Source organism: Gasterosteus aculeatus, chromosome 21 (assembly GCF_964276395.1).
Source record: "Gasterosteus aculeatus chromosome 21, fGasAcu3.hap1.1, whole genome shotgun sequence".
Lineage (NCBI taxonomy): Eukaryota > Metazoa > Chordata > Actinopteri > Perciformes > Gasterosteidae > Gasterosteus > Gasterosteus aculeatus.
The window spans coordinates 10,020,029-10,043,992 of NC_135708.1; the positions used below are offsets into that span (position 1 = coordinate 10,020,029).

A 23,964-nucleotide genomic window follows, 5' to 3' on the forward strand; every position below is an offset into this window, starting at 1 on the left:
TCGAAAATACAGAGAGACAGAAATAGGCGGAGGGTCAAAACGAGGACTCTGGGCCAAGTTCCAACATGCTCACAACTGGCTCAAGTCAAATCAAATGAATGTGTGATCAGAGTTGAGCATTGATTGAATTGTTGTCCTTTCTGTTGCAGGCTGATGAGGCCAGGGAGCACTGCAAAGCATGTCAGATCGATGTTGGGGACAAGAGAGTCGATCTGACCAACGCCAAGAGCGAGATCATCACGCAGATCCGTGAGATGGTCTCCCAGTGCGACCTCACCCTCAAGGCCGTAAGTTCCAGTTTGTTTACTGAAAATGTTCATCACGAATGTCGTTTTAAAGTTTTCTTACAGCAACTTGACAGAAATCATTTAATCTCGGACGGACTAATCGGGTGGCGATCAACACCTTGCTCCGTGCTCACGCTAATGTTGCATGTTCCTTCTTTCAGGTGTCCGTCAACTGGTTCCAGCTCCAGCAGGCCCAGGTCGTGTCCCTGCCCGTCAACCACCAGAGTCTGTGTGAAAATGCCAAACTGTACGAGCCGGGGCAGCGCTACATCGACTTCGTCAGGGGTCTTCCCACGGACGGGCCTCGCCTGGAGTCCCACTCGTTTGATTCGGCCGTCACGCACGGCACCGGGTGAGTCATGTTGAAAGCGCGGTTCTCCAGTTCCGACGTGGGATCAGTGACGTCACTGTTGGGTTCACAGGCGATTTAAGCAAATACAGATAAAAAAGATGGCTTTTTTTTTGTCTTTCGCTACCAGAACTCACCTCATATTACAGTTATAGTATTTATTAATGTAAATAAAAGTCTTATTCGTTTAAGCTCAAAGCGCTTGACAGTTCATGTCAATGTCTACTGTCGCACCAAACGCCAAGACAAATTCCTTGTATGTTTGACAAATTTTGGCAATAAATGTTTCCTGATCCTGATGTCAAGTAATTTGATCGTCTCAATTTAAAATGTCAATATTTTCATCCCAAACAGCTTAAAGCTTAGGATTCCGTGGGAAAATGGTAAACAAGTTTTTGATGATCCAGTGAAATCACAGTAGCCTGTGATTCTGTTGCTCTCACTGCTGGGAGGTGGAGTGATTGAGTGAGAGAGCTTGTTTTGGAAAGCGTAAAACAATCGGGTTGGCCGGGGCTTCCTGGGGAAATGACTGCGGTCACGGGAGAAAGGAGCAGTGCGCTTTCCATCAGTTTGGCTTAATCTCTGTGAACGTTTTCTGTAGCTTTCAAGTTAAATACACAACATTACTACCCAACAACCATTGAAAACATGGTTTACATTTGGGTATTTCTAAGTAGCCTGTTCTTATGGTACTGGGTTAAACATGTAATTTGTTTCCTTTTGAGTGAGTTTATCACAGGCTTGTAATCTCTCTCTCACACACACACACACACACACACACACACATTAGAGTGCTTTATTCTTCCTGGTCTTCCAAGTCCGATTACTCTGATCAAAAGAATTCAGCTTGGTTGAGAGGAAATGAAACTTAGACACACACACACACACACACACATCAGCATTGGTTTTCAGAAAGTTAATTTTAGACCGCTGACCTACATACTGTATATTGTCAGAAACATTGGGACACTTTTTTAACAATGCCTGCCCTGGATTGCACATCGGCCATTCACAAGCCCATCTGCTAATCATCGTTACAGATTAACTGCTGTCTGAGGCGCGGCTCATCTCATAATGTTATTCAGTATGACGGCAATTTGATCCCACAGGAAAGGAATTTCATTCACAGATTTAACTGATCTAATTGCAAGACACCAATTCAAAATTGCATTATTTCCAATCCTAAAAGAGAATGTCGTGATTCTCCCTTAAATCCGTTTAAGTTGTCCATAAAGGCCTCTTTAACAGATCAATAGATCATTTTCGGCTGCATAGACCTTGCCTAAGACTTGTCTAATATGAATTCTTAAACTAAGTATTATTCCATGAAGAACGTCCCAAATAGTACAGTAGCATAATAATTTTCTTCCCGTCATTTTCCTCCCCAGGTTGCTGTTCAGCAAGCGCCTACTAAGTGGCAGCCACTCGTCCCACAGTAACCTGTCACAGGCGTCTGTGACCTCTGATCTCCTCGGTGCAGATGACTTGGAAAGTCCTGTCACTGCCCAGCATGCCAAGATTGCTGAAAGGCACTCCAACAGCAGCACTGACATTCAAGGTACGTCGGATCCACGTTCAAGCCTAATAGCTCCTGCAAATACAAAGTGTCCTGTAATCTTTGATGTTTGAGTTTAGAGAACAAAGATTTGAGTTCATATGTTGTGTTCAGTCTGTAGCGACAGAAGAAATGCAGAGGGGAAATTTTTGAATCCAAGAGTGTGCTGTAATATTGTCTCTACCCAGCACTTCGGACTCAGGCCTCGTTTCGTCCCTGGGCCTCGGCCAGCCACGGTGGAGGTATGTGCAGCGACTCGGAAAGTGCCGGAGGGAGCAGTGAGTCCCGGTCGATGGACTCGCCCACTGCGAGCCCAGGTAGGGCCATTCAAGACCGACGCTTTGTTTACGGAAAAAATATTTTACTTAAAGTTCACCTGAAACTGATATTTTCATCAATCCATAAAGTGAAGTGAGTCAAACTAGTGTTCTTTCAATATGCATGTTGCTTAGGAACTGATTATTGGCTTCAATCGCATGCTGTAAAGGGATTTGTGTTTCTTGACAGCCTTCGAGAGACTCATTTTATAACGTTTAATCTTCTGCATAAATCATTGCATGCGAGGAAGAAAACCCCCAGTGTTATCCCACTGTCAGTGGTGCCTCTTTGTTGGACAGTGAGCAACTCTGCTAATCTACGCCGCATGCAGACACTTGAAATAGGAGTATTGGTGCAGGTTGAGTTTCTTTCAATGTTGCCGCGGTTGCTGTGCAACAGGTTGTGCCACAGACGTTTGATGATCTTCTACAAATCGCCTTCCTAAAAGTCTGGATGTGTCGGGCTCTCCTCAAAGTGTTTGCAGAGGAGATTTTCAACCAAATGAGTCATGTGGATTTAAGTGTTCCATTATCAGGTGTGCTTTTACAGCTGACACTGAAAGAAAAACTTTGTTATTCTTTTTTTTTTTTATTTGGCTGATTAAAATCTTTTGAACTTCGGTGTCCACACAAGAATCAATGAAAGGACTTTCTAGTTTACCATTCAGATAAGGATTTTCCTCAGCTGGAGGAGAATAGTTGATTGACGGTGCACAATTCGCAGTCCATCAGGAATCCCTGATGAGCCTATTTATTGGGTTCATTAGAAAGTCACCCACATTATTAAGATAGAGCCTATTGTAGATAATGGAAAGTCAATAAGGGTGTGAATCACCAACATTCCTATACTGGTAATTGCATTATCACCAACGTGAAGTCTGCCACGCCTTTTCTCTTGGCACTTTAAATCCGGGGCAGTTGCCCCAGTCCGGCTCTCAGTAGTTCATCACTGCACTGTTGTCCACATGAGATGGCAGAAGAAAGTAGAACAATCTAACGGTGGAGATGTGGACTTACTGGTGTATCCTGCCTTACTGCTCAGGAGACTTCAAGAGGAGATTACCCAGAACCCCCTCAACTGGCACCATGTCGTCTGCTGATGACCTGGATGATAGAGAGCCTCCTTCACCCTGTGATAACGGTGAGTCAAAGTGAACCCTGGAATTTCAAAGTATTTCCTATCGTCAATACAAGAAGAGAGGAGTGGGCTCTTAGTGACGTTTGGTTTGTGCTTCCTCTCCCTCCCCTCTGTAGGGGTGAGTGAGATGATAATCGAGACGGCCAGCTCTCCGGGTCCCTTTAGAAACACCCAGATGTCCAAGGCGGCTCAAACCCACAAGCTGAGGAAGCTTAGGGCGCCATCAAAGTGCAGAGAGTGCGACGGCCTGGTGGTGTTTCATGGAGCGGAGTGTGAGGAGGTAAATTGTTTTTTTTTTCCCCCATTTTGTTTTAAAACCAATGGAACAAAACGGCAACCATGAGTTCCTATTTGGACCTTCACCAAGTGTCTCAACAACATGCAGAGTATTTAAAATACCATGAAGCGTGCCAATGTCTCACACTGGCTTCTTTATCAGTGATGGTAGGCAAAAATCAAACAAAAAGACCACCTCGTCGCTCATCAAGACTTTAGAATAAAGGGAACATTTGAAAGTGTCCGAAGTGTCTCCTCAGAGACCAAACCCACCGACTGGTCTCAGTCGGGGATCGGGCTGTGGAAACTGAAGGCTTTTTCTTCCCCCTTGTTTATTTTAGGTCTAGTTTCTTTTCATTTTTAAGAACATAACAGGACCGTCACTGGGAAAGTTTTTAGTGGTGGACGCATTGACAAGACGTAACAATATGACTCTGCAGTGTTTGGAATCCTTCCATGGCATTGGTTCAAGGGGTCACAACCAAACTACTTTAGAGTGATTGTCTTTGTGCCAAAGCTAGAACAAGTACACATGTAGAAAATGGTCCACATTCTTAGTTATTTTTTTATTAGTTGTGTAACTATAATTCACAGCTTCATCCCGGTTTATCCTGTTGCTTTTTCTATAGTATTAATTCAAATGTTAACAATTCAGTTCCATTCGCTATTTTTGAACCTCCCGCCTGTCAGCAGGGTGAAAACGTCTTTCTCTTTTCATAACTGAGTTATTGTGTCTGCAGTGTTCCTTGGCCTGCCACAAGAAGTGTCTGGAGACCCTGGCCATCCAGTGCGGCCACAAGAAGCTCCAGGGGAAGCTCCATCTCTTCGGCATTGACTTCACTCAGGCAGCTAAGAACAGTCAGGACGGCATCCCCTTCATCATAAGGAAGTGCACGTCAGAAATCGAGAACCGAGCCCTGAACATAAAGGTAAGATTAGTCCAATATGAGGAATACAAATTGATGATTGTTGTGATGTTGCCTCTTGGAAAGGATTCTCTTTGGCCTCCCGAAGAGGATACAATAATGTGATGAATATATACACGATTATTAGAATGTTTCAAGATGACTTTTGTTTTCTAAGAAGTAATCACGTACTTACTAAGAAGTAAGCACATACTTGACCTAGATTTTCAAATCCGGGCACCAGATTGCCGATTGCACTAAACGAATGCTAATAAACGCCCTTCATCCTAATGTAATAATAGGCCGCAGTAATAACCCAGTTGTGCCACGGTGACAAAATTGCATCCAATTACCCTGCGTTGACTGACTTTTTGTTGTTGTGCTGTGATAGGGTATCTACCGCGTGAATGGTGCCAAGTCTCGGGTGGAGAAGCTTTGCCAGGCCTTTGAGAATGGCAAGGACCTGGTGGAGCTCTCCGAACTTTACCCCCACGACATCAGCAACGTACTCAAGCTCTATCTGAGACAGGTGAGCAACATTTAGCGTACTTTAAATGGACTTCCACCCCCACAGACGGTCCTCTATATGAGGAGGCGAGTGGAGAATGCTTATCTCTTTTCTAATTTAGTCCTACTTGTCTAATAACTCAAACTATTCAATAGTCTGTTTATTATTAACTTCCTTGTTTCATTTTATTTATTTATTTTTTCCCTCTCACACTTTCCTCTGCAGCTTCCACAGCCGCTCATCCTGTTCCGATATTACAACGACTTTATCGGCCTGGCCAAGGAAAGTCAGAGTATCATTGTGGAGGAACTGGAGGCATTGAGACGTAGTCCGACCTCAGTGACCCCGGCCCAGGTCAGCGTGGACCTAAACCGGATCCTCTTCAAGATCAAAGACCTACTGAGACAGCTGCCACCTGTTCATTACAAGACACTGCAGTTCCTCATAGAGCATCTGCACCGGTACAGCGGCCGTTTTTGTCAAATGCTTCATTAAAATGGTCATTTTTACAAGCAGGAATGTGATTTATTACGCTTTAAAAAGATCGAGCAAGCCATTGAATAGATGAAAGATGACTTAATAATGTCGTCTCTGCAGAGTGACGGAGCAATCGGAGGAGAATAAGATGACAGCCAGTAACCTGGGCATCATCTTTGGCCCGACACTGATCAAACCGAGGCAGGCGGACGCCGAGGTCTCCCTCTCCTCACTGGTGGATTACCCGTATCAGGCACTCGTGGTTGAACTTCTGATCAGACACTACCAGATGATCTTCGACACCCCCCTCAGCCCACTGAGCCCCACCTCGCCCGCAAAGATTGACGGTCGACCCCGCCACGCCCCCCAGGAGAAGGAGCAGCTGCTGAGCAGGCACTCCAAGTCGCTGGGAGACATTAAGGAGGTGAGTTGTTTGTCTGCGCGTATCGTGTTTTGACGTCCATGTTGTATGCAGCACATTCGTCCATTTGTCTTTGAACACGAAATGACACATCAACGCTTTTGTTTCTGTCCTTGTTCTCGCCCGTCTTATCGTTACAGCAGAGCTCTAAGGTGTATAAGAGGCATTCCTCCATAATTCCTTCTTCACACTTATTGGCGGAGGTTCATGAGTCAATGCCCCGCCTCAATGGAAGCGATTTTGAACGCGGTCAGTATTACAAAAATAGTCAACCCAATAATGCCCACACCATGTTACTTAAAATGTCGATGTTTAACCTTCTGCTGATCCCTCTATTCAAAGTTGATGAAGTGGATTTGGAGGCCTTCCAAGGGGTTTCACCATCAGGCGTCCAAGACATCCCGAAACCCGGCGAGGGAGGCCTCTGCCGCTCTCAGCATATCGCCGTGCCCAGGGTCCAGCTTCGACACCCGCGCAACAAACTGTCCTCCCGGCCGGCGAGCCTGCCAGCCGAACGGGTAGCCGGCCGAGGTCAAATAGACGAGAACAACACGCGGAACAGCGCCGACCAAGACGACCGGAAGGGAGCGGGTTGCGACCAATCCATCGAAGAGGTGGACGAAACCGAGAGTACAAAATCTCGAGCGGGCACACATTACCGGCGGACGTTTATCGACACCCAGACGTTACGCAGGACTTGGGACAAACAGTACAAGCACGATGTCGCGGCCAGGACTGTGCGAATCGTGGCCAGTTCTCCCTCAGAGAGCACAGCAGTGGATGCAAGCGACGTGTCGGCGTCTGTACCGGTGTCTTCGTCGTCTTTCACTCTCGGAACCACTGCGAGCATTAGCACAATCTTCCCTAATAGACCTTACACGGTTGCAGTGCGACCTAGCAGGATTTTAAGAAGGGAGGACAATCTCACCAAGTACAATACCGTCGCAACAGGTTTTAGGGCCCCCAGGACGCTTCAGCCGCCCCCAGGGACCTTCTACAAGCCCCCGTCGGGGAGCAAAGCTAAGGAGCTGCACAGCTGTCCATCAGCTAACAGCGCAGAGGAAGAAGATGAGGAGGAGGAGGGGGATGATGATGATGATGAGGAGGAGGAAGAAGAGGGGATTGAGATCGAGGTGTCTGTAGATGAGCCTCTTGAGGAAGACGATGAAGCCGACCAGGCAGCCATGTCTCAGTCCCCCAGCTCGAGCCTGGAGGAACTGAGCCCAGACCAGGCCAAACCAGTGTACCAGAGACTACGGCCCAGGCGCCTCCAAGAGGTCGAACGTCGGGAGGCTCATTTTGTGTGACCACCCGAGGGTCATCAGAGATCCAGATGCAACAGTGCTTGAACATTGACAATGTGGGCCGTATTCTAATATGCAGGTGGTGAGAAACATCTGCAATTGACTCAGCAGTTTCCACATGCGCTTCAATGATGGCCACAGACAAACAAGATGCACTTAAAATGTTGCATGTTCTAATTCACCTATATTTCATTTACCAATCTCTTGCTCACTACACTCTGGCACCCGGTCAGAATATTTATGTTTTTTTTTAAACTGTGCAATTTTGTGTGAATATTTTCTCCCAAGTTCCTACAGGCTCACGATGATGTTTGTTTATATACCAAAAATTAAAGTTTTTAAAACAGTCCATGTAGCCACAACACTGAAAAAAAGGTGGGTGCACTTATCAATACTCTACAAATCTTTCTGAGTCAGTTTCAAATGTTTTATGAACTGTTACATTTAGGTTGTAATTAATAATGTTACAAATAACTTGTGTATAAAGCTATATAATGACCTTTGTTTGATGCTGTACTGAGTATCTGCATTGGCATCGGGTAATGTTATAAAGCACCAGTTGCAAAGGGTAAACATCCACTTGTTTTTATACTGTTGAACTTGTACGGTGTCAACTTACACTGATCTGAAAAGCTTTTAGAAATGCCACTGGATTGTATAAATGGTATTATCTGTCTTTTTTTTATATAACTTTTACATTTCATAATAGCCAAAGCATTCTTTCCCTTTTACATCTGAATTAGTTTTATCAGTAACCTAAGCCTTACATGTTCTTTGTAACAGGAAGTGCATCATGTATTTAAATCTGTTTTTCATGTTAATGTACAAGGTTGGCAGAATGTTTAAAGGTTCAGAGTAAAAAAAAAACAAAAAAAAACTGGTACATGAAACACCCATTTGTAACTTATTAAAATATATCTGACAAATTACATCCAGTCAGTGTTTCTTATTCCCTCAGAAATGTACAACTTGCAGCAACTGTATTTAACAAAGAATAATTATTCCCATGAGTACTAGACATTATGCAATAGTATTAGCAAGCATGCTGCAGCATGGCAGCCTGGACATTCACAGATACAGCTAAAAATATGTTGAATTGTAATTAAAAGTAGTACACTAATTGTTGACCAGTTGTGGGATTACAACAGGTTGGGTTATGCAATATAACGTGGGCCAGGCGGTTAGGTCATTTAGGCCGCTGCTAATGCTCTCCTCAGCATTTGGAGACTCCCAGCACTGGCAAAGAAGATTAAAATCAATCTGCTTAACTATTCACAAGGTCTGGCTGTGTAGCAGTGCACCCCGAGGAGCACTCGGTAGGACATGTGCTGTTACGCTGTATGAATTTGGTATTGCTCCATAGTGCAAGTGTTCTTCTGAGGTAAGTTATCTTCCATTCTAGTATACAGCCATGCTTTGACATGTATCCAATGTATATTAAATAGGTAATTATGTAGCCACAACATTTCACAGTAATTGTTCCTTACCTAAATAAATAAAGTTGATATTGTTACATGTTCTGGGATTGTGCAATATTCAGTGTTTGAGGTTAACCACAAATAGTATTGAGGATATTTCGAGCATGTTCAAAGGTCTCTTCTTGTAATCATGACCGTGTGAAGTGTCTGGAGTTCTTTGACCTCTTTGCAGATCTTTTGCACGTGCGAACATGCCGTACTCACTGGATGAAAGGATAGAAAAATCCAACCTTCCAAATACAAATTATCTATTAATCAAACATGTTTTTGTAAAGCTTAAGGTGGCTTCACTGACTCGGTAAGAGTATTGTGGAATGGTTGAATCCAGGTTTGTTGGCTGGTGCCAGCCCCTGCGGGGGTGAGAAAGAGGCGCCATGGGGGCAGGAAAAGAGGTCAAACTCCTGCTGTGGAAGAACTGGACTATCCGCAGGAGGCAAAGGGTAAAATCCACTCATCCATCAATTATACACTTCATTTATCCCTCTGGGAGGTGCAGTGGCTAAAAGGGCAATTACTTCTTAGATATATTTTAAAGCTAATCCATTTTATAAATCTGTCATTATTTTGTCGTTTTTCATCATATTATGTGACATACTATTTTAGTTGCTTTTTCATACTCCAGAGCATTATTGGCCCATTGGACCACTTCTCCAATCATTTAACTATATTAACTATATATCTCCATTGAAGGTCAATTTTTCCAGTTTTTTTTCAACAAACCGTTAAACATCTGACTGATTCACTCAGTCTTCAAACCACTTTTAGAAAATGATGCAGTTGTTGAAAACTTTTTGTTGTGACCAGATCACGACTTGTTTGATGTCTTTGCTCCGAAATGGTGGAACGAGCTCTCTGAAGACACCAGGACCACAGAGAGCCTTCACATCTTCCGCCCCAAACTAAAGACACACCTCTTCAGACTCTACTCCGACTAAAACAAATTGTAGCACTTTGTAAATTGTAAATTGGCCAATTTGAGGAAATTGCACTTTCTTGTTTCTTGTTCTTCTGAGTCTGTATCCCTATGGTTGAATGCACTTATTGTATGTCGCTTTGGATAAAAGCGTCAGCTAAATGTAATGTAACGTAATGTTGTCCTCTCCACCCAGGTGCGTTTTTTCATGGAGATAATGTGGCCTGTCATGCTGTTCATGGGGCTGGTCTGGCTGAGACGAGTGAATCCACTCTACCGTCAAAATGAGTGTATGCAAACGTCTTTCTACCAGAAAACATAAAAAAACATTTGATGTATGAAATATAAAGTGGCAACTCATAAATATTTCCTAAATTAGTTGTGTAACAGTATCTTCTCCACACCAGGCCACTTCCCCAACAAGGCCATGCCCTCCGCGGGGGTCATGCCTTGGATCCAGGGAATCTTCTGTAATGCCAACAACCCTTGTTTTCAGTACCCCACCCGGGGTGAATCTCCCGGCCTCGTGTCCAACTACAATAACTCAATGTAAGAATCGCCCTCGGCTGGTAGAGGGAGGTTGTTTAAAACCAGATGTTCTGAATTTCCCCAGATGATAGGGGAGAATTATGCAATGAAGTCAATGAGAATAAATGTCTCTGGATTCTCGGTGTTGCATGATGTTATTCTGCTGCTACAAAAGAATAATGTCTCTGTGGTTTGTTATTGACCTCAGATTGGCTCGGTTCTACACAAATGCCCACGAGCTTCTTTTTAGCGACCCAGAGGTTCAGCAGCTCGGGCGCCTCTGGAGAGACCTGAACGCTATGAGTAACTTCATGGACACCCTCCGCACCCATCCTGAACAGGTCTCAGGTCAGTGCCGCAGCCTGCAAAAGCACAGTTGTCTACAAAGCAAACCCAAACCCTACCAGGTTGGTCTGGTAAATTGTTACACTGAAGTTACGCAAATCTTGTCCCTGGAAGAACATTAGACAACATTGACTAGTGGTACTTATACATTTTCTCCTCCTATTGGCTATGTCGTATTTTGTTGGGCTCATAGTGAGGAAAATGGACTCCCAATGTCCAATCGTGAATTGGGAGCATCATCTAATCAAAAACAGCATCAGATTCTCATCATGTTTGACACATTTACCCAATCGTCATAGCTGTGAAGCCTCCATCAGGATCACATAGCACGGGTTAAAGAGTCCCATTACAAAAGCTGCTTACTTTCACCACCAGTGTGTTGGTTATTAGGTGGGAAAGCAATTCACGCACACACACACACACACACACACACACACACACACACACACACACACATACATGCTCTTGTCTCCATGAAAAAACATACAGTAGAAATGCGGACGCACCTTAAAAAAAAATTCATGCATATTAACAGTTACACACAGATCCATACGGTCAGTTCAGCATGTTTCCCAGCAAAACATAAAATGTTTACGATGTCATTGGAATGAGACTGAGTGCATTCCAGCCTGTGAATGATTACGTCTGGTTGCTCTCTATGCTGCCGCTCTCATGGAGAAAAATGTTGATGGACAAACAGAGCCAACAGACATATGGATCCACATTCCACTTATAGGTTCCCAAAAGCGAATTCAGTAACCAAGTGGTGTAATTGTGGAAAAAGACATGAAAAATCATGAAACAGAAAACCTTTGCATGAACTCATGTACAAGGCCCTTGATCGGTTGTTGCTTGTTCTGCAAATAAGAAGCTTAGCTTAGCACAAGGACTGGAGCTAACCTACCAGCACCTTATAATTTCACTAATTATCTTAATCTGTCATTTTTGGTTTATTCTACACAACAAAGTCTACAAATGACAGTGAAGAAAGCATTGTTTCAGTAATCGGGGCATCATACATTTTCCCGTAATGTGCACAACCGAACCCAAAGTACCGTAGTTACCATCAAAAGACAAGGTATCATTTTGTAATTTGTCGTTTTGGCAAACTGGTCAGTCTGGTATTTATCACCCACCACCTCCTGAATAGAAACAGGACGTAAGACGTATCAATGTCATTTCATTTTGTATTCTTTAGCTTTTTTAAAAATACATATTTAACCCCATGGCCTCTGGTTGGTTCCTTTGTGTTTTCAAGCGGGTGCATAAAAAGCTCAACACAAACCAGGTTGATCTCTGTGGGAATGAACCTGGATTCAAACCAGCAGTTTATGTGACAGAGTAAACTTTCTTCATGCACAGACAAGTCACTGAATAATGAGACTGTTCAGAGGTAGAGTGTCCTCATCTAACGTTCCCAACCTTTTAATACCACACATTAGTCAAAACCGGCCCAATTCGTGTGTGTGAGTTTTTCAGTACACACTGGATGACACATGTGGTTTTGTGGAGGACATCAATCATTTAGGGTAACGTCATATTTCTGACGACGCTGTTGTCATATTGTTTTCATTCCCATGAACCCCCTCTGTCTCTCGCTGCAGGCCGAGGTGTAAAAGTGGAGACTATCCTGAAGGACGATGAGACTCTGACATCATTCCTGCTTCGAGACATTCCTCTGACAGAGTCGGTGGTGTATCAGCTAGTCAGTGCCCAAATCAGGCCTGAACAGGTAAACAGGCACGCACGCACACACACACACACACACACACACACACACACACACACACACACACACACACACACACACACACACACACACACACACACACACACACACCACACACACACACAAGACGGGTTAGGCAGCTAAGAAAATATGTGTCGTCTTTCAACATTGATTCAACAATATTTTGCGAAACTTGTGTAGTGTTGCAGTTACAACCGATCAAGATAACACCGTCACCGTCTGGCAGCCTTGACCCGACATTTTGTTTCCCACAAGCAATTCTTTCTACTGGAAAGTATTCTCATAAAGCGTAGAGTGTTTTCTGACACCTCAATGGAGTGAATGAATGTGAAATTCACTTCCGGAGCCCAAAACCTTCAAAAAGTTGGTGGTCATTGTAAAGCTGTAACAATGGGACAATCACAATGTCCCCACTTAAGCCCTTAATTCTGCACCTTCAGGGACCTTCTGACGTCACCTGAGGAACGGTTGCGTTTGAGACAATAAAAGGGTTAAAAATGGAATGAATGTGATTCAGGCAGCAATTTTCCACAACATATCACGTTACCATGACAACCTCAAAAATGATGTGCAATTGTGTCCATTTATTTTATATATTTTTACACTCGTATTAGTATTTCCTCACAATAGAAGATTTACTTTTTTTTTTTACTATTTACTTGTTTTTCCTGTGCACTCATAGTGTGTAGTGTGTCTCATCAGTGAGGTGAGCCCTGGAAGAGGTCGTGCTCGTGTTTGTGATTAAGTACCGCGTTATAACAATCGCAGTCTTCCAAAAAGGCTGCAAGTGGTAGCTGGCAAACAGAAGGCAATGGAGCGTCATCACTCCTATTACTGTACCCAGACATTTTAAAAAAAATATGATATCTGCGGAAAATATATGCTTTTTCTGCACGTTCCTGCCTGTCATTTGTCTCTTTATCCAATTGCTAAAAAACGTGTGACATACAATTTAACCAATTAGCGTCCTTAAATAGACTCAGCCATTGGCAACATTGTTTTTTTGCCCCAAGTTTGCGTGTTCTGGTCAAGGCTGCCATCGACCGGCGGAGGACATTCTGTAAGAAGTAAAGAGCACAGATTTGATGGCCATTCAAGCAGACAAAACGACTGTACTGATATACAGAATATACAGAATATATGATGATATATTGATTATTATTTGTTATATTTAATATATTATACTGAATTGCCTGTAAAGACGACAAACGTAAGATTGTAAGAAGTGTAATTCACCCCTTTTTTCATGTTGGAATAAATATGAAATATTTAACTGTAAAGCAGTAATGTATTTTTCATTCCTTAATTGTTTTGCATTGAATCAACCTGGTCTGTTTGCTGAAAATCTAATTGATTTTGTCTACTTACACATTGTTGCAGTTTGTCTTTGGGGTTCCAGCTTTGCATTTAAAGGACATTGCGTGCAGCCTGACCCTGCTGGAGCGATTCCTCGTCTTCCCCAGCCGCAGAGGACTCCAAGCTGTTCGTAATGCCATGTGCATCCTTACCCCTCAAAGGCTACAGATCATTGAGGACAAATTCTATGCAAATGTTGACTTTTTCAAGCTCTTCAGACTGGTGAGTTGAGACTTGGCTCTTATATATACACCAGAATATACTATGTGCCAAAGCTCCTTGCCATACGCTGAATCAGAAAGGCCAGTTTAGAGCTGAGGTCTGACGAGTCCCATCCAGCTTTTTGCCTTGTTTTTTTAGATTGCTTGCCAAGATCTTCAATGGCTATTCACTGAAGGCTGAGCCAAACGCTGCCTGAAGGACTTGAGGTTAAGCTGTCATAAGCATTTACATTATTGGGCAGTAACATTGACAAAACAGTTATCAAGCAGTGCTGTGTAAGCGTTGACTTCTGTGCTTCATTTTATGAATTAATCTTTATGACAAGTTGATAGAGAACTTTAAAGCAGTTTTTAAATCAGTTTTTAAGGGATGTAACACATCCATGAATAAAAATCCCATCCCCATGTTGGAAATTGAAAATGCATTATCTAAATTACTCAGCTCCCCTAAACATGATCAAATAACAACGGATTAGTTTCATTGTTTGCATTTTACAGTCAAATGTATTTAACGAAACATAAAAAATGCAAACATTTTAGTTTACCGATGTAAACATATTTTAGTCATCTTGAGGTAATGATATCCCTCACGACTTTATCACAAAGCTTTAATATTTTGTACATTCAGTAGATAAACTAAAGGTTTCGACTTATCTCTGACTTCCCGGGGGCAGTTTGCGCCAGATCGAAACCTAACAAGTCCACACAGGCCTGCTGTGTGCAATTATGGCCAGAAGCCCCAGTTGATAAACAGCACGTAATATTTTCACAGGGACTATGACTCACAGGGTGAGACAAATAGTTTCCATAGAAATGCAAGTCGGCATGTGTATTAGGTAAATAAAGTCTACTATGCCCCAGGAATGCTTTACAATAAAACGCATTTCAAGTGACAGTATTTAAATATTTCATTTTACGCCGTATTAATATGCTGTAGATTGTGATATCAAAAGGATCATATGCAAAGTGTTTTTGACGAAATAATACCTAAAATATACAACTATAATATTTTACTAGAAATAAGAAATATTAGTTCTCAACATCTGGGAACATAAACTCTATCAAAATATTACGAGCAACTACTCAGATACTGAGTGCAGGTCAAACTCCAGATGTGCACCTGTGATCTCAGTGTTCAAACATTAAAAAACTATCAATACCAATTATTGAAAAAAAACATAATTTACCAGAATACAGCACCACAAAGACCTTATGACATCCGAGCAGGTCATTATTTACCTGCAAGTGGCTTAATTAAGGCCACGCTGAAGTTCTGCCATCATGCTTCAAATAGGTTCGGCTGATTTGAAGATGAGCTGAGCAGGCAGACGTGGCCTCCGTATGTAATTAGCTTAGTGAAGAAACACGCCTCTCCTCAGTAATCACAGGGCACTTTGAGTAAACACAGGCCACGCTGAGACAGACAGACACAATGGCTGACCTCTTCCTCGTCTTCATCGGGGGTCAGTCACATGGGACTGGGCCGCATGTGTTTATTCTTCCGTCTGCCTCGGTCTTCTGGTAGAGCAGCAAAAGGATGAAGTGCTTTTTGCCAGCATTTAATGCCCAAACATGTTTATGTAACTGTATATTTTATCACCTAATTTCATTGTTTTAATACATCAGTCACGACACGTTTTTATGGCATTCGACATGAAAGCAACAAGGCCATAAATAAATATGTCTCTCCACTGCATCAGACAGAACTTAATTATAAAAACACTATTTATCCAAATACTTCAAACTGCGACTGGGCTTTCATCAAGGGCATCTTTTCCTCTTTTCCTCTTTTCCCCTTTGATCCTCAAAACAAAGAGAGCTACGGGATATTAGTAACTTCCTCTGTGTCAGGTTTGGGGTAAGTGTGATTTGGAAAAGCACTCATGTTAAAAAGATCCATTTATGTTCCCCTTCAGCTTCCGCGTGTGCTGGATAATCACTCTGAAGGCATCGAAATTCAACTCTGGGTACAAGTTGTCTCTGCTTTCTCGGACAAACTGCGAGAGGTGAGGCATGCGTCCGTCTAGTACCATTCAAAAGTTCACCGCTTGCCATTTTTAGCTGTCAGGAAACAGTTGCTTCCCTTCGCTCTGAGTTTTCCAGCAAACAGACAGCAGTGGGATATCATTTAGTGCGTAATAGGAAGGCTAAATCCAGAGAAGTACGACACATAGATCATCATTGCGGGACCATCCCGATGGAAACAACAGTGCGGCGGCAAGAACAAAAGAAGGTTTAACGTCAAGGGTGATTCATCTGTTAAAAATGTCTAAAATGATATATATTGAGTTGTGTCCCCTTCGTTTTGAAACATTCAGTGTGTGTGCGGTTTTGTTTGTTGTGAGTGTTTCCATGGAATATTTCATGTTGCTGACAGTCTGACCTCCTGTTGGCAGCACACGTCTTTGTCCTGACCGTAGACTGTCTTCAAGTAGAGACAGAAGACGTGAAACAGTGTGACCGATCAAGACCAAGAAACAAAACAAAGAATATAGTTGCTAGCATGATTATTATTAATTTAAGTTACAATAGTGTTATAAAATATCCAAAACAGCCCTATTTTGAGCTTTGTGATGATGCATTTTACAGATAAGTGGGATCCGGTATATAAATTAGTGAGAGGAAGACTTATAGTAGCATTTCATTCTTCAGTTTATCTACAAATAAAAATGGATAAAGGCATCAGGGTGAACTTGGCTGCTTGACATTTGAACCTTTCTATGCATACTTATCTTACACTTATACCTTTATGTGGCAAACAGGTGGTTACCGATTAATCCACTGTGGTGGCTCCTTCACACATAGCTCTTCTTATTTAAGCTCTTTTTCACGTTCCTGTCTCTCCGCAGTTGTACCAGAGGAACAGCTCCAGGGAGCTTCTCCAGGTCATGACTCCTCTCTTCCAGAACAAGCTGTCGTTCAGGGAGGTGATGGCCGCCGCCTCCAGCCTGGTATGTGGCTACACTGAGGGCGCGTTCTCCCAAGTCTCCTCCTTTAACTGGTACGAGGACAATAACTACAAAGCTTTCCTGGGCATCAGCAGCCACAGGGCACAGCACCAGTACACATACGACAACAGCACCAGTGAGTAGAAACATGTATGTCACTAGTATGTTAGCAAGACGGATGTTAGAGTAGGCGTTTTGCTTTAGAACCAAGGGTTTGTTGTTAAAACTGGAACAATGCCGCCATTCGTTTTAGGGCCACACTCTAATTTGTGGATTATAATATCAAGGGATTGTCTGGTTTAGTATGAAAGACTCTCTGCATTTGTGTACTGCAACTTATACTTATACTTAAAAATTTAAAATTATCTGTCCGAGAAGGATGGATTTCAGTGAAACTTGTCTGTTAGTTTGAAAATAAACCTAAACATTTGAATAAACGTAAGACAAAGAAAGAAGAGTAGAATCTCCGTTTCTGAAATCTCAGTATCAGGCGTTAGTATTCTCTTCTCTTCGCCGAGCTAAATAGTATATTTAGATGAGATAACAAATTACTTTTTTCACCTAATTCTATTTCAATCGCATGTATTACGTATATAATACGTAGCCTTGCCCTACAGCTCCTTTCTGTAATGACATGATGAATGACCTGGAGTCGAACCCCATCACCAAGATTGTGTGGAACTCTGTCAAGCCAATGCTGATGGGACGGATCCTCTACGCTCCGGACTCGCAGGCTGTCCGGCAGATCATACGAAATGTAAGCAGCATCAGTCACTCTGTGGATGCATCTTTCCCCAGATATGATGTAGAACCACTGTTTCTAACACTTAACTCTTTTTGCAGGGATTCTGCCTCCTTAAATTATTCATAACTCTATTGTTAAACTTCCCAGAAGGACATGATGCATTTCACTTTGTGGACATTTTTTGTTTTAAATATGTTGTAAGAACTAAATAGTTGCTGCTATTATCAAACAGATAAATCAAATGTGGCATGTGCTCAGTCATGTATAGAGACAGAAACAGATGCTGCAGATTACCACCTTTTAGAGGATGTCTGTTGCTGCATGACATCCGCCTTTGTGTGCCAGCAAGCCCAGAGCGGTAAACAATGCGTTGCCCTCAAAAGGAGATCAGCTTTCCTCATGTCATGTCCAACCCTTTGTATTTAGATGTCGATACGTGCCGGTCAAAGCCCTTCGGGGGGGCAGCGGTCATGGATGGCTTGGTTTTAATGGAAGAACACGGACTGATCGTCTGTGGTCGACTACCACGGCTCACTGGCGCCACAGTCTTTTCTGTGTAATGTAAGCAGAAAGAGTCTGTCCTCAAAGACGGGGGATCACACTTTACAAAGAGAGTCGCGCACACTTTGGTTTCCTCTTTCCTGACCTTAATGCCCTCTTTGTTTTCCCATTCACTCAGATTGGGATCTTAATTGCACTTAAAGTAATGACTAAGGGGTTAAGCCATGACTTTACGAGCCCGAAACGCAGCCTCTACAGGATCTTCCCCTTAACTCTGTCATTGATCATATGTTTCAGTAGTGGAGTGAAGCTTTTAAACGTATGTTTTCACACTTTGCTTTTGTGTGATGATGCGCTATGCAGGTTTGCCGTCGCTGATATTTCACTTGGCTACTTTAACAAGCACTGGAGGTACACAGTGGTCGTATGAAACAGAGCCTGCTCTCTTTATTGCTGCATATGTACTGTACGTGTATTCTAAAGAAAACACATCATGGCCAACTGCAACATTCCGCAGTACACCCTTTACAAAAAACCCAGGCCTCCTCCTGCTTGTGCTTGCCGTTTTAAACTGCCCCCGGGAAATGAGGAAGCACTCACTTGTGGGAAACTGACTGCGATTCACTGGACAGGCTGAATGCGTTCGGCCAGCAGTCACCAACAGCCTCCATTGTCATCCCGGCTCCATTGTCCGCATTGTCACCCAAAATCAGACACACACAAGAGGAAGGCGTTTAATTGGGTGTACTCTTGAGCACTTTTATCCCCCACTGCACATGACTACTGAAATAGCCAACCTTTGGTATTTTCCACACAAGGCGCTGTACACACATCCAGGGTTTTAGTGATAAGCGTGCAGTAAATATTTGACAATTTGTTGCACATTTGCCGGTTATCTGACCATGCCCGCAGAAACTATTTGTGTGAGAATGCGTGTGTTGTCTTTGCATAGCCTGTTCTCACAGAGAGTTTGATGTGGGAATGGTATGTAGCAGAAGATTAGGAACACTGTGTACTTGGATTTCTGAATGTCGTGTAGGCCTACACGACCGTGCGTAATCATGAGTGGTTTTTAGGCCCCTCTCAATGTGTTTTTCTGTACATGTTCCCATATTTCTTACTTTTGTGCACCCAGATGTGGACATTTGTGAGACTGGTTGTTTGTGCATGTTTATTTCCTATCCTTCCAACGTTGAGACACTGAGCCCTCACACTAACACACACGGACACGCATGCAAGCACACGTTTCGATCTCTTCTGCAGGCAAACACAACATTTGAGGAACTGGAGAGGCTGAGGACGATGGGAAAGGCCTGGGAGGAAGTGGCTCCTCAGATCTGGGCTTTTTTCCAAGATGGAGTCCAAGTCAACATGATCCGGGTACGGCTGCAACATAGTGTGACTGAATAGTTAGGTTTAAACAGCACGCCATAAGAAAGGAAGACACACACACAGTGTGTTTGCTGAAGTGAATACAACAGCAATCAATGAACGAAAAAAAGAAGATTGCTTGCAGGATCCATAGATTGGACTTACTTACCAATAGTGGTGTAAAATGTAATCTTACATACATAGCATACAACGCCAAACTATTGCCTTTTAAATGAGGTGATTTTATCCTAATTTTTTTTCTCACTGCTAATTTGGGCTGAGGTCTCATCGGTTCATGTAGTTTCCTGCTTGAATGTAAAACCTTATCTAACCAAAAATATGCCCCCGCTTTCCCGTTTCCATCTGGTATCTGCCTCTCTTTCATTTTCTATCATTCCTCTTATTCTAATCAGTTCCCCTTCTCCTAATCCCATTACTTTTCCAGCCTTGTCTATGAAACACACATTCCATAGAAATCTTATAGCTCTGAATAGGTTCATTTTTGTTTCATTAGTGCTGCTTTTTTCTTTCTTTCTTTTCCTCTTCATTTTGCTTTTCTCAAACGTTTGTTATGTTTATATTTGCGTCGCAAAAGCATCCTCCATCTCACTACCTCTAGAAAAGGTCTTAATGCGCTTAATGGAGAATAAATAAAAATAAAACTTTCTCCCTTTTGTGTTTAGGACACCATTTGCAATCCATCGGTGATGGATTTCATTGACAGGAGTCTGGAGGAGGCACCGTTCTCCTCCAAACACATCCTCAACTTCCTCTACAACGGCCCACCAGAGGACCGTCCGGCCGAATTGCCTGATTTTGACTGGCGAGACCTCTTCAACCTCACGGACCGGTTCATCCGCATGCTCAACCAGTACGGGGATGTGAGTAAAACACTTCCATCGTTTTAGCATTTTCTTGTCTCGTAGCAGGCGTTACTTGCCTCTCAAATGCCGTTGCCTAGATTTTGAAGAATGTGTGTCAGAATGCCAAATAACGCTGGCTCCAGATTTTCAGATGAGAATAAGTTGTCAAGATTGTTTTTGCCAACTTCTCCCGCGTTCCTGGCTCTGAAGGCAAGAATGTTTCACTCCACCTGAGGCGTCAATTTTCACGAAAAGCCTTTTCATTGGAATAATCCAATTAAACCAAGACTTGTCACTTGTTGATTTCAATACCCTGGTTGGCTAACTGCTATGTTGTGCTCAATGCTATTCTTCACGTGATGTCAGCATTATATGAGCTGTCGGGCTGTGCAGTTTGTGTGCCACTTCAGAGACTGGGAGATCTACCCAGGTGGGCAAGAGCCAATGCAGAAAACTCGCTATCGAGTCTCTTTTGTTTACTGCTGGTGGAGTGGAGGATTTTAAAAAAACAAACACAAAAACATCATAAACCTTCTCTTGTGAATGCCCTCCACATTTGGTGGGCCAATGCATTTGAAACAAAGTTTAAATCACTCCTTTCCTTGAGGAGGCTAATCGGGATGAGGGGCCTATCCCGCTGGGGGTGACATGGGGGGCACCTTGGGGTACGGCATGGTGGATGGTTGGTCCTCTTTGTTTTTGTCCAAGTTGAAGCTTACACCACTTGAGTGTGACGGCCAGAGTGGGAGCGATTGAGGCCGATTAGCTTCAGCTGTCACTCCAACCACGATCCATTATAAAGCGACAACAATGACCGTGGGCTTGATGGCTGGTTGGCTGCACGTTGGTGGCATGCATACATAACACGGCTGCAGTGTTTGTAGGTGAATGCTTGGGCAAATTAAGGGACGGTCTTTGAGATTTGAATAATTAGTTGGGTTTGTTTAGTGTACATTGTGTCAGCGAATGCATGTATTTTGGATGCACAACTGTTTTGGGGGGTATCTGTCCGTGGGATCGCAAGGTTAAATTGTTTGGAATGTTTGTTTTTGGATCAAAGCCCTCCCTATTTGCATAAGGGTAGAGTGAATAGCTCTATCAGACACGCTTTGCCGGGAAGAGACAACCACTGAAGCAGTTTCTCGTCAAATGACAAAACTGGCTAAAGCAACACTGGCAGTTCTCAGCGTTTCACGTTTTTTTTAGCCACGCTAGCATCATTGCTCTACTAGGGATTATTTGTCCACACTATAATATCTCCAAACCAGAAATGTTTCATTTCATGTTTTTTGTGAAAAAATATGTATGGTCCCCAGAGGATGAATCCATGATGTATTTAGTGATCTCCTGACGTAACTGTACCGACAATTTTCCCTTTTTTCTCCAGGATGTATCAGCACCCACATTTGTACACACATTTGTATTTGTCCTATTGACTGTGTTATTCTGAAATAATTTGGAAAATATATTAATAATATAAAATCTGAGACATTTTTGCCTTGTAATTGTTAGTTTGTTAGCATGCTAAAGTAGCATTTAGCTCAAAGCACCTATGTGCTTATAGTAAGTACAGCCTCAAACAGGTGAAAGGCAAACCAGTTTAATTATGAATATGTTTCACTTTAAAATATCCCATTAAAAGTGCTTTTGATTGCTGGATTTCTATACCCAAAGTCATACCACAGTGTATTTAAAACTCAAGTAAGTGACTGAAAGGGAAAACACTAAAAATGAATAAAAAATGTGACTGTTTTTTGCCTTGTTCGTTCTCGCCCAGTGTCTGCTCCTGGATAAGTTCGTGGCTGTGCCCGATGAGGACACCATCACAAATTGGGCCTTGGACCTGTTGGAGGACGGCAAGTTTTGGGCAGGCCTCGTCTTTGTAAACATGCACTCTTGGACCACCAATGTCCCACCTCATGTTAAGTTCAAGATCCGTATGGATATTGATGCAGTGGAGCGCACCAATAAGGTCAAAGACAGGTTAGAATCAAAGTCAAATGAAAATGATGGGTTTAGCATAATGATGGTAAACTTAAAGATTAACTATGTGTGTATTGCTCAGGTATTGGGATCCCGGCCCCAGAGCTGATCCCATGGATGACTTCCGCTATGTTTGGGGTGGCTTTGCTTACCTCCAGGACATAATAGAGCACGGGATCATCAGGACTCAGACAGGAAAGCAGTGGCCACTGGGTGTATACCTACAGCAGATGCCCTACCCTTGTTATGTGGATGATCTGTAAGTGGAAAAGTGATAATTTCATGAACGCAAACAAAATTCAATATCCTTTAAAAGCCATCGTAGAATGTTTTGCTGACTTTGTTTTTCAATGTACTATCACAACTTAGCATTACACTTAGTTAACTACTCTTTTAGAGGAAACCTGATATTGAGAATCTCACGTTTCTCCGTCCTCACGTCAGTAAGGACAGTAACTCCCTGTCCTTCACCTTATTTCTACTTTCCCTTCTTTCTCCAGCTTCATGTTGACATTGAATCGCTGTTTCCCCATCTTCATGGTACTGGCCTGGGTCTACTCTGTGTCCATGATTGTCAAGAGTATTGTGCTGGAGAAGGAGCTGCGGCTAAAGGAGACCCTGAAGGCCATGGGGGTCACCAACGGCGTTATCTGGTCCACCTGGTTCATCGACAGCTCCCTCATGATGGGCACTAGCACTGCTCTCCTCACCGCCATCATCATGGTGAGGAAGCTTGTAAAGATCCTCATTCCTGCGCCTTTTTAAATAGCGCCATTGAGACACTGTACGTTTGGGTAGAAAACCTGATGCCGCTATGGATTCAACTCAGATATGCAAAAAAACGGCATATGAATGGAAACACTCGAGTGAATGATATCCTCTACTACTTCCTAATATTTCTCATTACCTTCATTTTCACTTAAATGGAATAGTTGCCATGTTTATGACAATAAATCATTTTGGACAATTTATCTTTCACCAGAATCACCTAATCTTCATGTGAGGCTAATGAGTCTGTTCAAAGAAAACTTAGCAGCTTGGATGATGACAATTATAACCTAGTTTTACACTGAAGCAATACCGGATTTATTTCCTTGAAATAATAACACCAGTGGCTTTCTCACATACAAATCATTGATGGAGGAACTTTGAATACCATGACATCATGGGAATTATGTCAACAGCTTTGCAGGAATGCACCAGTCAATGATTAACTCCTCTATGTTGTAAGAGTCACAAGTCATCGCTTGTTGCCAGCCGGGCTCAGCTGACATGATGTTGTTAGATGGGCTATTCTGACCTCTAGTGGACAATGATAATGTAAGGATTCTAGATATTTCAAATAGCATACAAAAAATGTGTTTGATTCAAATGAAAATGCAAAATACATATCAACGCATTTTATTACAACATATGGATTATTAA

At 42.8% G+C, this 23,964-nt stretch overlaps 2 protein-coding genes across 15 annotated transcripts in view; both read left to right on the forward strand.

Annotated features, from left to right (window-relative positions):
- arhgap29a (Rho GTPase activating protein 29a) overlaps window positions 1-8,466 on the forward strand; it is a 28,358-nt gene extending 19,892 nt beyond the window's left edge. For 3 of the 5 annotated variants that reach the window (XM_040167216.2, XM_040167218.2, XM_040167219.2), the window contains 12 exons: window positions 150-287; window positions 449-639; window positions 2,025-2,194; window positions 2,380-2,508; window positions 3,551-3,649; window positions 3,763-3,926; window positions 4,663-4,851; window positions 5,219-5,356; window positions 5,561-5,796; window positions 5,933-6,236; window positions 6,374-6,482; window positions 6,576-8,466. In XM_040167216.2, the coding sequence (XP_040023150.2) occupies window positions 150-287; window positions 449-639; window positions 2,025-2,194; window positions 2,380-2,508; window positions 3,551-3,649; window positions 3,763-3,926; window positions 4,663-4,851; window positions 5,219-5,356; window positions 5,561-5,796; window positions 5,933-6,236; window positions 6,374-6,482; window positions 6,576-7,540 (2,832 nt within the window). In that variant the 3' untranslated portion in view covers window positions 7,541-8,466. The remainder of the gene's footprint in view (window positions 1-149; window positions 288-448; window positions 640-2,024; window positions 2,195-2,379; window positions 2,509-3,550; window positions 3,650-3,762; window positions 3,927-4,662; window positions 4,852-5,218; window positions 5,357-5,560; window positions 5,797-5,932; window positions 6,237-6,373; window positions 6,483-6,575) is intronic. The other 2 variants (XM_040167217.2, XM_078095636.1) reach the window with 1 other exon arrangement.
- A 324-nt stretch (window positions 8,467-8,790) lies between these two features.
- Window positions 8,791-23,964, forward strand: part of abca4a (ATP-binding cassette, sub-family A (ABC1), member 4a) — a 29,214-nt gene continuing 14,040 nt past the window's right edge. For 8 of the 10 annotated variants that reach the window (XM_078095629.1, XM_040167202.2, XM_078095631.1 and 5 more), the window contains exons 1-15: window positions 8,791-8,918; window positions 9,344-9,455; window positions 10,125-10,218; window positions 10,336-10,477; window positions 10,665-10,804; window positions 12,406-12,533; window positions 13,932-14,129; window positions 16,045-16,134; window positions 16,978-17,212; window positions 17,694-17,833; window positions 19,586-19,702; window positions 20,377-20,574; window positions 22,334-22,539; window positions 22,622-22,798; window positions 23,040-23,262. In XM_078095629.1, coding sequence (XP_077951755.1) covers window positions 9,390-9,455; window positions 10,125-10,218; window positions 10,336-10,477; window positions 10,665-10,804; window positions 12,406-12,533; window positions 13,932-14,129; window positions 16,045-16,134; window positions 16,978-17,212; window positions 17,694-17,833; window positions 19,586-19,702; window positions 20,377-20,574; window positions 22,334-22,539; window positions 22,622-22,798; window positions 23,040-23,262 — 2,154 coding nt within the window. In that variant the 5' untranslated portion in view covers window positions 8,791-8,918; window positions 9,344-9,389. Of the gene's footprint in view, window positions 8,919-9,290; window positions 9,456-10,124; window positions 10,219-10,335; window positions 10,478-10,664; window positions 10,805-12,405; window positions 12,534-13,931; window positions 14,130-16,044; window positions 16,135-16,977; window positions 17,213-17,693; window positions 17,834-19,585; window positions 19,703-20,376; window positions 20,575-22,333; window positions 22,540-22,621; window positions 22,799-23,039; window positions 23,263-23,964 lie in introns of those variants that run through there. The other 2 variants (XM_078095630.1, XM_078095635.1) reach the window with 2 other exon arrangements.